This window comes from Myxine glutinosa, chromosome 5, assembly GCF_964187855.1.
Source record: "Myxine glutinosa chromosome 5, kmMyxGlut1.1, whole genome shotgun sequence".
Lineage (NCBI taxonomy): Eukaryota > Metazoa > Chordata > Myxini > Myxiniformes > Myxinidae > Myxine > Myxine glutinosa.
In genome coordinates this window covers 106856735-106871550 of record NC_136265.1, presented here as the reverse complement: position 1 = coordinate 106871550, position 14816 = coordinate 106856735, and the positions used below count along the sequence as shown (strand labels likewise).

The following is a 14816-nucleotide window of genomic DNA, read 5'->3' as shown; positions in this document are numbered from 1 at the left end:
CCAATGGAAGTGGCTTCGATTTATTCTTTTTCGTATGCAGCATATGGCTGCTGGTTGCATCATTTTCTGGGAAAACAACTGGGAGCACAAAGCCGATGCAGTGCCCCTTGTAGGTCAGTGCAGGGATTTGTAATTTATCAAGGTTGTTTGAGAACACTCACCGACTCTTGGTGAATGACACCGTGAGATCTTTAACGTCCGCCAACTAATGGCAGCAGATGGTAAATGGAAGTGGCTGAAATAACATGTGGAAACTACCAAAATTGGGAAGTAAATAAAGGCCTAAAACACAAGAAAACCAAGGCCGCTGAGAAATATAGCATCAGTTGGGTTCCTGGAAATGGATAATTGTTCTTCATTGGACCCAGGTAAGCATGGTGGATAGTTTCGTTTTCGTGATGTGGATTTTTGTTTTATTTTCTTTATTACAAAGTCAAGGTTTATGGAAGAGCTAGAACACAGAACGAATGAGGACGCAACCGACCAATAGGACCAGTAGAAAGAGAGGGAGAAACACCAGCAGCAGGACTGAGGGACAAATCAGAAGGAGACGAACAAGCAAGGAATGCGGATAAGGATGAGGGGTAGGGAAGGATGCACAGGATGGACAAGATGGATACAGAAGCAAAACTCTCAGGAAGGAAAAAGTGGAAAAATGTAAGGAGATGGGCTTGGGGAGAGCGGGAGAGGGTGGGGGCTGGGGGGTGTCAGAGGTATAGAATATCATGGTTTTGGATGGGGAATGATGTGTGAACAGTTGTCTTGAAGACCTAAAGGGAACATTAACTTTTCTTGCATATTATTTGTGGTTGTTATATCCACCTGACTTGCACACCTGATAAATTCTCCCTTATACAGGTTTTCTTATACTTTGGTCTTCCCCAATTCTTACCTCATCATGGTATGGGCCATACACGTGCTCTTTCTTATCAGGCTCATCAATGTACAGACCACACATCAAGAGAACAAGTCAGAAGCAACAACAAACAAGAAGTGCAACTACTGTAAATACTGTAACTACTGCAAACATTGCAACTACTGCAACTACTGTAACCACTGCAACTACTGCAACTACTGCAACGATTGCAACCATTGCAACAACTGTAACTACTGTAACCATTGCAACTACTGCCACTACTGCAACTACTGCAACGTCTACCACTACTGTAACTACTGCAAGTACTGCAACCACTGCAACCACTGCAACTACTGCAACTACTGCAACTACTGCCACAACTGCAACTACTGCAACTACAGTAACTACTTCAACCATAGCAACTACTGTAAATACTGTAACTACTGTAACTGCTGTAACTACTGTAACAACTGTAACTACTGTAACAACTGTAACTAGTGCAACCATTGCAACCACTGCCACTACTGCAACTACTGCAATCATTGCAACTACTGCCACTACTGTAACAACTGCAACTACTGTAACTACTGCAACTACTGCAACCATTGCAACTACTGCAACCATTGCAACTACAGCAACTACTGTAACTACTGCCACTACTGTAACTACTGCAACTACTGCAACCATTGCAACTACTGCAATCATTGCAACTACTGCAACTACTGTAACGACTGCAACTACTGTAACTACTGCAACCATTGCCACTACTCTAACTACTGAAACTACTGCAACTACTGCAACTACAGTAACTACTTCAACCATAGCAACTACTGTAACTACTGTAACTACTGTAACAACTGTAACAACTGTAACTAGTGCAACCATTGCAACCACTGCAACTACTGCCACTACTGCAACTACTGCAACTACTGTAACTACTGCAATCATTGCAACTACTGCCACTACTATAACTACTGCAACTACTGTAACTACTGTAACTACTGCAACTACTGCAACCATTGCAACTACTGCAACCATTGCAACTACTACAACTACTACAACTACTGCCACTACTGTAACTACTGTAACTACTGCAACTACTGCAACTACTTTAACTACTGCAACTACTGCTAGTTTACTGCTTCAACCCGATCTACAACAGTTTTACTGCTTCGAACAACAGTTACGTTACCCGATTTACAACAAAGGGTTAAAATAAAAAGTAGTCCAGATGCTGTAGCATATAATAATGATAAAATGTGCAACACATGGAAATGAGAAATAAAAAGACAAATTACATTGATGGAGCAAGCAAGTTAACAGCAGTATCTAATACATCCTGGTTTATGCTAGTAATTCGCTTATAAATAGCATCACAGTTCTCAAGGAAAGGTTAGTGATGCTCCTCCTAACTATAGTACCATGGCTTAAAGGTTTGACACAAGTGGAAAGCAATCCTGGCGATGGTTAGGCAATGATCAAACGAAGTGTGAAAGATTGCATTAAATACCTTTCACTGGCTGGGAGGTCAAGCCATTGGAGGACTTTGAATACACGAAGTTCGTGAGGAATGATACTTTAAGGGCACAAGGAGAAAGGAACACAATAAGGGAAAAGGGAGATAAAAATCGGAATTCTTTCATGACTCGCAATATTCTAAATACCAGTGAGCACACTTTGCACATAAGCAGAGGGATTTCTAAAGTACACGTACCTATGCATACCCTTACAAAGATATCCGATGCATTCATCAACAGGTTCAGCCAAGGTAAATGTCAGTGCGTGAGGAATTCAATGTGGAGTCCAACAATGGAATGTTGTTGCATCTTTCAATGGAATGGTCAGCGGTTGTCCCATTTTATTATACCCTCTGGTAGACATTGAAGATCCCATCGTACCTTTTTAAAATAATAGATCATTGTGTGCTGATACCTTGGCCAAATGTAAAACACATTCCAGCCCTGACCTTGGCAGCACGGGCACCACATCAGAAGCACAACCGAAGGGTGCGGGGCTGGAGTTACATGGGTATATAGTGCACCATATCTCAAAAAGCACAGTATCTTAAAAAGCACGATATCTCAAACATACAGGGAAATCTCAAAAATACCACGATATCTCAAAATACCACGATATCTCAAAAATAGCATGATATTTCAAAAAGCACAGTATCTTAAAAAGCACGATATCTCAAAAATACCACGATATCTCAAAAATACCACGATATCTCAAAAATAGCATGATATTTCAAAAATACCACAATATCTCAAAAATACCACAACATCTCAAAAATAGCATGATATTTCAAAAAGCACAGTATCTTAAAAAGCACGATATCTCAAAAATACCACGATATCTAAAAAATACCACGATATCTCAAAAATAGCATGATATTTCAAAAATACCACAATATCTCAAAAATACCACAACATCTCAAAAATAGCATGATATCTCAAAAAGAGCATGATATCTCAAAAATAGCATGATATATCAAAAATACCACAACATCTCAAAAATACCACAATGTCTCAAAAGTAGCATGACATCTCAAAATTAGCATGATACCTTAAAAATAGCATGATACATCAAAAATACCACAATATCTCAAAAATACCACAACACCTCAAAAATAGCATGATATATCAAAAATACCACAATATATCAAAAATACCACAACATCTCAAAAATAGCATGATATCTCAAAAAGCACAGTATCTTAAAAAGCACGATATCTCAAAAATACAGGGAAATCTCAAAAATACCACGATATCTCAAAAATACCACGATATCTCAAAAATAGCATGATATATCAAAAATACCACAATATCTCAAAAATACCACAACATCTCAAAAATAGCATGATATCTCAAAAAGCACAGTATCTTAAAAAGCACGATATCTCAAAAATACAGGGAAATCTCAAAAATACCACGATATCTCAAAAATACCACGATATCTCAAAAATAGCATGATATATCAAAAATACCACAATATCTCAAAAATACCACAACATCTCAAAAATAGCATGATATCTCAAAAAGCACAGTATCTTAAAAAGCACGATATCTCAAAAATACAGGGAAATCTCAAAAATACCACGATATATCAAAAATACCACAATATCTCAAAAATACCACATCTCAAAAATAGCATGATATCTCAAAAATAGCATGATATAGCATGATATATATATCATATAGCATGATATTGAATTCTCAATGGAATACTGTTCCCCCCTCTGGGCTGGTGCTCCTGCCTCACACCTAGCTCGGCTTCATGCTGTTGAGGCCAAAGCTTTCATAATCATTGGAATCTCCTGCGATGAAGTCAACTTCGAGGGCCTTTCACTCAATCACCGCAGGCAGGTTGGTGGTCTTTCTGTCTTCTACCGACTCCTTTCCGGCCTTGCTCCCCCAGCTCTCGCTGTGCTCTGTCCCCCCAATATTCCTTCAGGTCACACAAGATCTGCCTGCAACCCTCTTATGGTTAAACTGCCAAAATCTAGGCTGTCTGCTCACCTTCACTCTTTCATTCCCCTTTTCTCCCGCCTCTGGAACAAACTCCCCCACTCCCTTCAATCCCACTCCTCCCTCCAGGTCTTTAAAACAGCTGTTCACCACCATCTCTTATCTTCCCCCATCCAAAACCTTGATCTTTTCTACCCCCGGTAATTCACCCCAGAGTCCTTGCAGTGTTCATATGTTTTATACCTCTCCCACCTCCCCCCAAGTCCTCCCGATGTCCCTGCTCTCAAATGTTGTGTTTGTGTCCTTCCCCCTCTCTCCCCATCTTGTCTGCCATCTCACTCTCCGTACACTTACACTCCGACGTGCATTCTCGCTCGCACTCGGTATCACTCCCACACTTCGTAACACACTCACTTTGTAACGCACACTTTTTCCTCACAAGCGCGCCATTTCCACTCACACAGCGCCCAACGGACCTCCCACAAACGCCCACGGTACGCTGGGACCACCCCAAGCACGATATCTCATAAATAGCATGATATCTCAAAAATAGCACGATATCTCATAAATAGCATGATATCTCAAAAATAGCACGATACCTCAAAAATAGCATGATATCAAAAATAGCACGACATCTCAAAAATAGCATGATATCTCAAAAACAGCATGATATCTCAAAAACAGCATGATACATCAAAAACAGCATGATATGTCAAAAATAGCATGACATCTCAAAAACAGCATGATATGTCAAAAACAGCATGATATGTCAAAAATAGCACAATATCTCAAAAATAGCAAGATATCTCAAAAACAGCATGATATCTCAAAAACAGCATGATTTCTCAAAAATAGCAAGATATCTCAAAAACAGCATGTGTCAAAAACAGCATGATACCTCAAAAATAGCACGATATGTCAAAAATAGCACGATATCTCAAAAACAGCACATGTCAAAAACAGCATGATATGTCAAAAATAGCACGATATCTCAAAAAAAGCACGATATCTCAAAAATAGCACGATATCTCAAAAAAAGCACGATATCTCAAAAATAGCACGATATCTCAAAAATAGCATGATATCTCAAAAACAACATGTCAAAAAAGCACGATATCTCAAAAACAGCATGATATGTCAGAAACAACATATGTCAAAAATAGCACGATATCTCAAAAATTGCATGATATGTCAAAAACAACATGTCAAAAATAGCACGATATCTCAAAAACAGCATGATATGTCAAAAACAGCATGATATGTCAAAAACAGCATGATATGTCAAAAATAGCACGATATCTCAAAAATAGCATATGTCAAAAACAACATATGTCAAAAATAGCACGATATCTCAAAAACAGCATGATATGTCAAAAACAGCATGATATGTCAAAAATAGCACGATATCTCAAAAATAGCATGATATGTCAAAAACAACATATGTCAAAAATAGCACGATATCTCAAAAACAGCATATGTCAAAAACAGCATGATATGTCAAAAATAGCACGATGTCTCAAAAAAGCACGATATCTCAAAAACAGCATGATATGTCAAAAACAACATATGTCAAAAATAGCACGATATCTCAAAAATAGCATGATATGTCAAAAACAACATATGTCAAAAATAGCACGATATCTCAAAAACAGCATATGTCAAAAACAGCATGATATGTCAAAAACAGCATGATATGTCAAAAATAGCACGATATCTCAAAAATAGCATATGTCAAAAACAACATATGTCAAAAATAGCACGATATCTCAAAAACAGCATGATATGTCAAAAACAGCATGATATGTCAAAAATAGCACGATATCTCAAAAATAGCATGATATGTCAAAAACAACATATGTCAAAAATAGCACGATATCTCAAAAACAGCATATGTCAAAAACAGCATGATATGTCAAAAATAGCACGATATCTCAAAAATAGCACGATATCTCAAAACCAGCATGATATGTCAAAAACAACATATGTCAAAAATAGCACGATATCTCAAAAATAGCATGATATGTCAAAAACAACATATGTCAAAAATAGCACGATATCTCAAAAACAGCATATGTCAAAAACAGCATGATATGTCAAAAACAGCATGATATGTCAAAAATAGCACGATATCTCAAAAATAGCATGATATGTCAAAAATAGCATGATATGTCAAAAACAGCATGATATGTCAAAAACAGCATGATATGTCAAAAACAGCATGATATGTCAAAAATAGCACGATATCTCAAAAATAGCATGATATGTCAAAAACAACATATGTCAAAAATAGCACGATATCTCAAAAACAGCATGATATGTCAAAAACAGCATGATATGTCAAAAACAGCATGAGATGTCAAAAATAGCACAATATCTCAAAAATAGCATGATATCTCAAAAATAGCATGATATCTCAAAAAACAACGCATGTCAAAAACAGCATGATATCTCAAAAAGAGCATGATACGTCAAAAACTGCATATGTCAAAAATGGCACGATATCTCAAAAACAGCAAGATATCTCAAAAATAGCACGATATCTCAAAAACAGCATGATATCTCAAAAAGAGCATGATCCGTCAAAAACAGCATATGTCAAAAATGGCACGATATCTCAAAAATAGCATGATATCTCAAAAACAGCATGATATGTCAAAAACAGAATGATATGTCAAAAACAACATATGTCAAAAATAGCACGATATCTCAAAAACAGCATGATATGTCAAAAACAGCATGATATGTCAAAAACAGCATGATATGTCAAAAATAGCACAATATCTCAAAAATAGCACGATATCTCAAAAATAGCATGATATCTCAAAAATAGCACGATATCTCAAAAACAGCATGATATCTCAAAAAGAGCATGATACGTCAAAAACAGCATATGTCAAAAATGGCACGATATCTCAAAAACAGCAAGATATCTCAAAAACAGCATGATATCTCAAAAATTGCAGGATATCTAAAAAAAAGCACGATATCTCAAAAACAGCACGATATCTCAAAAAAAGCATGAGATCTCAAAAACAGCACAATATCTCAAAAACAGCACAATATCTCAAAAACAGCGTGATATCTCAAAAACAGCATGATATCTCAAAAATAGCACGATATCTCAAAAACAGCACAATATCTCAAAAACAGCACGATATCTCAAAAACAGCGTGATATCTCAAAAACAGCATGATATCTCAAAAACAGCACGATATCTCAAAAACAGCACGATATCTCAAAAACAGCATGATATCTCAAAAACAGCACAATATCTCAAAAACAAAACAATATCTCAAAAATAGAATGAGATCTCAAAAAGAGCACGATATCTGAAAAATAGCACGATATCTCAAAAACAGCACAATATCTCAAAAACAGCACAATATCTCAAAAACGGCACAATATCTCAAAAACAGCGTGATATCTCAAAAACAGCACGATATCTCAAAAATAGCAAGATATCTCAAAAATAGCAAGATATCTCAAAAATAGCACGATATCTTAAAAATTGGAAGTATGTACAGTATGTGCATGTAAATAAGTATGTACATATATACACATTGCGATAAGTATAACCAGAAAATGACTCGAGGAAATTTGTGGTTTAGAATGATGACAGTTGTGGAGGTAAAGGGAGTGAGTGGCTGGTGCTCGATTCGGTCAGGCAAGTAAGAAAATAACAAGCATTGTGTTTCCTGGATACAGTAATGGAATTGTTTCATCAATTAAATATACTGTATATGACTAAAATTCAAGTGTGCAGAGTGCTTGTACGTAGATAAACTCACAATGGCCAGAAGAATGTACTGGCTTTTTTCCCCTGCTTCTCAACAGTGATCCAAATCTGGCAAAACATGATGTATGACAATTATTCAAAGCTGTTGAATGATTCTTAATAATAATATATTTGTTATATTAAAGTATGATTTGGGTTCAACTTACTGATACTCCATAGATGCAGTGACAGAACTGAACTTCGAGGTATGCGCACACACCTTAGACCTGTCTAACATTGGTTCGAATCCCAAACCCAGCGATAAAAGGTCACCCTCATGTTTGGCACACAGAGCGGGGGCATTCCATATGTGCACCATCCGTCGGATGGACTTTAAGTGGGAGGACCCCGTCTGCCAGCAATTTTCGGCGGTGGACGTCAATGATCCCACAGTCATTCGCAAAGAGTAGCATGGTTGCCAAACAAATTACAACTCTGGTGCAGCGTGGTTGCCACCCCAGCAATGATCTTTTAATGTCCAACAACAACTGGCGCCCAAACACGTCCCATAAACTAGTCATCTTATTGGAATGTGTTGTAATTCCCCTTCCACCACTCCTCCACCAAGCCCCCTCATCCACCCCCACCCCTACCATAGCTCTCATACGAAAATTCGAAAATTCACCCCGACCCCCTAGGTGCAAGATCATAGCCAGGGCATCACACAAAAATCTTTTAAAACTTGAGTCACAAGCATTTGCAAGTGAATTCAATATCTCGCCCACCTGTCTCCATCCACTTTGACCCCTTCCAAATCAAAAGGAAAGCACGGAACCAATGTTTACATGGAAGGGTCTGTGGCAAGGTATCTGTGTGCCAAGTCTTATCTGGATTGGTTTCAATATAAAGGCTTGCCAGGCCAACCTCATTGTTATGACCGATTTAACCTTTGACCCCTGTGAAAGTTAAAGGAAGACATCAGACCAACCTGCTTCACGAAGTCTGTAGGAACTATAGCAAGGTAGTTTTGTGTCAATTCTTGTCTGGATTGGTTTTGCTACAAATACTCGGCAGGCCGGAAACCATAATTTCACTTCCGATTTTGACCTTAGACTCCAGGTGACCGATTTGGAACTTTGATCGCTGTTAAATTGAAAGGAAGACACCAGACAAATGTCTACCTGTACAGTATGTAAGGGCTGTGGTAAGGTGTCATTTTACCAAATCTTGTCTGGACCGTTTGAAACACTCACGGAAAACCAAAATCCTCAATTTTGTAACCGATCTTGACCTTTTAACCCTGTATAATCCCAGAAAGGAGTCTGATTCTAAACTCTACCATGTAACCTTAAAATCATGACTGTCTGAAATGATACACATCGGTATGCTGTTTTGGTTATATCACAATTTTAAGCACCGGCGGTGCGAAAATCAGGGCCGTGAGTAATACTGAGCAAGGCCTAATGCCACGTTTTTTCAATCCTGACAAATCTCACACTCTTACTATGTCTCTCCGAAAAGACCGACTGAAAACCCTCCCATCTACTTTCTCAACAATCCTCTCCAAGAAGTTCTGTCGCTCAAGCTTTTGGGTCTCACTATCTGCCATGATCTTTCTTGGGAAAACCACATTTCCAAGCTGGCCTCCAAAGCCATTCGCCGACTGGGCATCCTCCGTCGTGCGAAGTTCTTCCTTGGCACACCTGAGCTCCTCAACACATACAAGGCTTTCATCCGCAGCTCTATGGAATACTGTTCCCCCCTATGGGCCGGTGCTCCTGCCTCACACCTAGCTCGGCTTCACGCTGTTGAAACCAAAGCTTTCAGAATCATTGGAATCTCCCGCGATGAAGCTAACTCCGAGGGCCTCTCACTCACTCACCACAGGCAGGTTGGTGGTCTTTCTGTCTTCTACCGACTCCTCTCCGGCCTTGCTCCCCCAGCTCTCTCTGTCCCCCCAATATTCCTTCAGGTCGCACAAGATCTGCCTGCAACCCTCTTGTGGTGAAACTGCCAAAATATCGGCTCTCTGCTCACCTTCACTCTTTCATTCCCCTTTTCTCCCGCCTCTGGAACAAACTCCCCCACTCCCTTCAATCCCACTCCTCCCTCCAGGTTTTTAAAACAGCTGTTCACCACCATCTCTTATCTTCCCCCATCCAAAACCTTGATGTTTTATACGGTAGAGATGATGATGAGAGGCGGTAGAGATGGGAGACCAGTCCAGATGATTGATGGCTGCTTGAAGACCGTGCCAGTTGGCCTGAGTGAAATGCCAGACTCGTCGACGCTGAGGAGGCTCTCTGAGAATGGTCAGAGAGATGTCCACTTTAACAAGCACATGATCAGATGAGCCAGCTCCAGCTCCCCCCAGAACAGGGGGGCAAGGCCGGAGAGGAGTCGGTAGAAGATAGAAAGACCACCAACCTGCCTGCGGTGAGAGAGAGAAAGGCCCTCACAATCAGCTTCATCGCAGGAGATTCCAATGATTGTGAAAGCTTTGGTTTCAACAGCGTGTAGCCGAAAGAGGTGTGAGGCAGGAGCACCAGCCCATAGGGGAGAACAGTATTCCATTGAGCTATGGATGAAAGCCTTGTATGTGGTGAGGAGCTCAGGTGTGCCAAGGAAGGACTTCACATGACGGAGGATGCCCAGTCGGCGACTGGCTTTGGAGGCCAGATTGGAAATGTGGTTTTCATTCAATGGAATTATTTCAAATTATTTCAATGGAAAGGTGTTACAGGTAATTCTCATGGAATTATAAGAAAAAAAGCAAAATTAATGGGGATAGAGGCCCTGTTGTCTCGAAGTATACTAGTTCACCCCTCCCAGCCCTTTTTGTTCTGTGAAGAAGTTGTTGTTGTTGTTATGTTGAAGAGACAACTTTTTACATTTGTCTTGTTTCAATCCAAGGGGCTGGTTCTGCTTTTGTTTTCTTTGTGTAGCCCCCACACAAGTGTCCCTCTGGCTTTGTGGCGGGAAATATCCCATTAAAAAATCCTTTAAATTTGACATTCACTCCTAAAGTCACAACAAATTCCAGGTTCAAAATGCTGAAAACATATGCACGCTATCCTACCACATGCCATGGGACGCCTCTTTTCAGCTGGGAGAATTTCCCACAAGAGCACCTGATTTGCAAGACAACTACGGTACACCTATGTGACATGGATATCAACATGATTATTTGACACCTGCATGAATATGTTACTACGAGTACTGGTATAAAGCCCGTCAAAAATGACGGGTTGGAGCAGTTTTTGACGATACAGCCACGTGAGCATGCCAAAGTCTGAAGTCTGGGCCTAGTTTCAGGTGTGCTTATATCATCTTTATTTGTTACACATCCTACAGACGTAAATGAAGACTCGTTTTACTCTTCGCACTTTGCACGTCACGTGCAGCAAATTTCACCTCCCTGTGCCTTGTATTTATTGTGATTTTAAAAAGACCGCTTCTGCACACCAACCTTGAGGCTCAGTTTGCAAGTCACCGTCTACAATTCCAATGTAAGAGGCATAATTACTCTTCTTTTGGATCTTCAGAGTCCTTGTGGTCTTTTGTATCCATGGGGTATTTTGCATCCTTGGGGTCTTTTGTGTCCTCTGGGTCATTTGGGTCCTCAGCATCTTTTGGGGCATTTGAGTCTTTTGGGTCCTCTAGGTCTTTTGAGTCATTATAGTATTTTGGGTCATCGCTCTGGATTTTGGGGGTATTTACGGGTCTTTTTGGTCTTCGGTTTTTTAAAATATTTTTGGTCTTCGGTTTTTTGGGGGATCTTTGGGTCCTTTGGGTCTTCGGGGTCTTTTCGGTCTTCAGGGTCTTTTTGATATTTTCGGTCTTTTGGGTCTGTAACAGTCTTCAGGGTATTTTGGGTCTTTGGGGTATTTTGGTTGTTTGGGGGCCCATTGGGTCTTCAGGGGTCTTTTGGTATTTTGGGTCTTTGGGGTCTTTTAGGTATTTGGGTATTTTGGGTCTTCAGAGCCCTTGGGGGATTTCTGGGTCTTCTGTATCCTCAGGCTCTTTTGAGTCTTCGGGATCTTTTGGGTCTTTCTTTGGAATATTTTGGGTCTTTCTTTGGAATATTTTCAGTCTTTTGGTTATTTGGGGTATTTTGGGTCTTTGGGGTATTTGGGTCTTCAGAGTCCTTGGAGGGTCTTCTGTGTCCTTGGGGTCTTTTGGGTCCTCTGGGTCGTTTGGATCCTCTGGGTCAGTGGGTACTTGGGGTTGTTTGGGTCTTCAGGGTATTTTGGGTCTTTGGGGTCCATTGGGTCTTCAGGGTATTTTGGGGTATTTTGAGTCTTTGTGGTATTTTGGGTCTTCATGGTCTTTTGGATCTTTAACAGTATTCAGGGTCTTTTGGGTTTTCAGGGTCTTTTTGGTCTTTGGGGTATTTTGGGTGTTTGTGGTCCATTGGGTCTTCAGTGTCTTTTGGGTAGTTTGTGTCTTTGGGGTCTTTTGGGTCTTCGGGATATTTTGGATTTTCAGAGTCCTTGGTGGTCTTCTAAGTCCTTGTGGTATTTTGGGTCCTCTGGGTCATTTGGGTCCTCAGGGTTGTTTGGCTCTTTTGGATACTCTGGGTCTTTTGGATCCTCAGGCTCTTTTGGGTCTTCGGGGTCTTTGGGGTCCATTGGGTTTCAGGGTCTTTTTAGTCTTTTGAGTATTTAGGGTCTTCAGGGTTTTTCGGGTCTTTGGGGGTATTTTCGGTCTTCATGGTCTTTTTGGTCTAACAGTCTTCAGGGACTTTTAGGCCTTTGGGGTATTTTGGATGTTTGGGGTCCATTAGGTCTTCAGGGTATTTTTGGTGTTTTGGGTCTTTGGGGTATTTTGGATCTTCAGAGTCCTTGGGGGTCTTCTGAGTCCATGGGGTCTTTTTGGTCCTCTTTGTCATTTGGGTCCTTGGGGTTGTTTGGGTCTTTTGGATCCTTGGGGTATTTTGGATCCTTGGGGTATTTTGGATCCTTGGGGTATTTTGGATCCTTGGGGTCTTTTGGGTCTTCAGGGTCAATTTGGGTCTTTGGGGTCCATTGGTTCTTCAGGGTCTTTTCTGTTGTTTGGGTCTTTGGGGTCTTCAGGGTATTTTGGGTCTTCAGAGTCCTTGAGGTTTTCTGGGTCCTTGGCATCTTCTGGGTCTTCATGGTCTTTTGTGTCTTTAACAGTCTACAGGGTATTTTGGGTGGGTCTTTGGGTATTTTGGTCTTTGGTCAGACACACACACACACACAAACACACATTGTGTTTTATGTGGTAGATATGATACCTGTATACATATGCTAATGTATGATACCTGTACAAATATGTAAACGTGTCATCTGCATGAATATGCTAATATGTGATACCTGCATGAACATGGTAATATGTGATACCTGCATGAATATGCTAATATGTGTTACGTGCATGAATATACTAATAGGTGATACCTGCATGAACATGCTAATGTGTGTTACGTGCATGAACATGCTAATATGTGTTACGTGCATGAATATGCCAATACGTGATACCTGCATGAACATGCTAATATGTGTTACGAGCATGAATATGCCAATACGTGATACCTGCATGAACATGCTAATATGTGTTACCTGCATGAATATGCTAATATGTGATACCTGCATGAACATGCTAATATGTGTTACGTGCATGAATATGCTAATACGTGATACCGGCATGAACATGCTAATATGTGTTACGTGCATGAATATACTAATATGTGATACCTGCATGAACATGCTAATATGTGTTACGTGCATGAATATGCTAATATGTGATACTTGCATGAACATGCTAATATGTGTTACGTGCATGAATATGCTAAAATGTGATACCTGCATGAGCATGCTAATATGTGTTACGTGCATGAATATGCCAATACGTGATACCTGCATGAACATGCTAATATGTGTTACATGCATGAATATGCTGATATGTGATACCTGCATGAACATGCTAATATGTGTTACGTGCATGAATATGCTAATACGTGATACCTGCATGAACATGCTAATATGTGTTACGTGCATGAATATGCTAATACGTGATACCTGCATGAACATGCTAATATGTGTTACGTGCATGAATATGCTAATACGTGATACCTGCATGAACATGCTAATATGTGTTACGTGCATGAATATGCTAATACGTGATACCTGCATGAACATGCTAATAGGTGTTACGTGCATGAATATGCTAATATGTGATACCTGCATGAACATGCTAATATGTCTTACGTGCATGAATATGCTAATACGTGATACCTGCATGAAAATGCTAATATGTGTTACGTGCATGAATATGCTAATATGTGATACCTGCATGAACATGCTAATATGTGTTACATGCATGAATATGCTAATACGTGATACCTGCATGAACATGCCAATATGTGTTACGTGCATGAATATGCTAATACGTGATACCTGCATGAACATGCTAATATGTGTTACGTGCATGAACATGCTAATATGTGTTATGTGCATGAATATGCGAATATGTGATACCTGCATGAACATGCTCATATGTGTTACATGCATGAATATGCTAATATGTGATACTTGCATGAACATGCTAATATGTGTTACGTGCATGAATATGCTGATATGTGATACCTGCATGAACATGCTAATATGTGTTACGTGCATGAATATGCTAATACGTGATACCTGCATGAACATGCTAATATGTGTTACATGCATGAATATGCTAATATGTGATACCTGCATGAACATGCTCATATGTGTTAAGTGCATGAACATACTAATATGTGTTACGTGCATGA

At 39.8% G+C, this 14816-nt stretch overlaps 1 protein-coding gene across 1 annotated transcript in view; it reads right to left on the bottom strand.

The window, feature by feature from the left end:
• LOC137427260 (autotaxin) overlaps positions 1–14816 on the bottom strand; it is a 152198-nt gene that overhangs the window by 95176 nt on the left and 42206 nt on the right. The window contains exons 10-12 of the mRNA XM_078777402.1: positions 8112–8167; positions 2367–2432; positions 893–956 (exon numbers count right to left, since the gene is read on the bottom strand). Coding sequence (XP_078633528.1) covers positions 893–956; positions 2367–2432; positions 8112–8167 — 186 coding nt within the window. The remainder of the gene's footprint in view (positions 1–892; positions 957–2366; positions 2433–8111; positions 8168–14816) is intronic.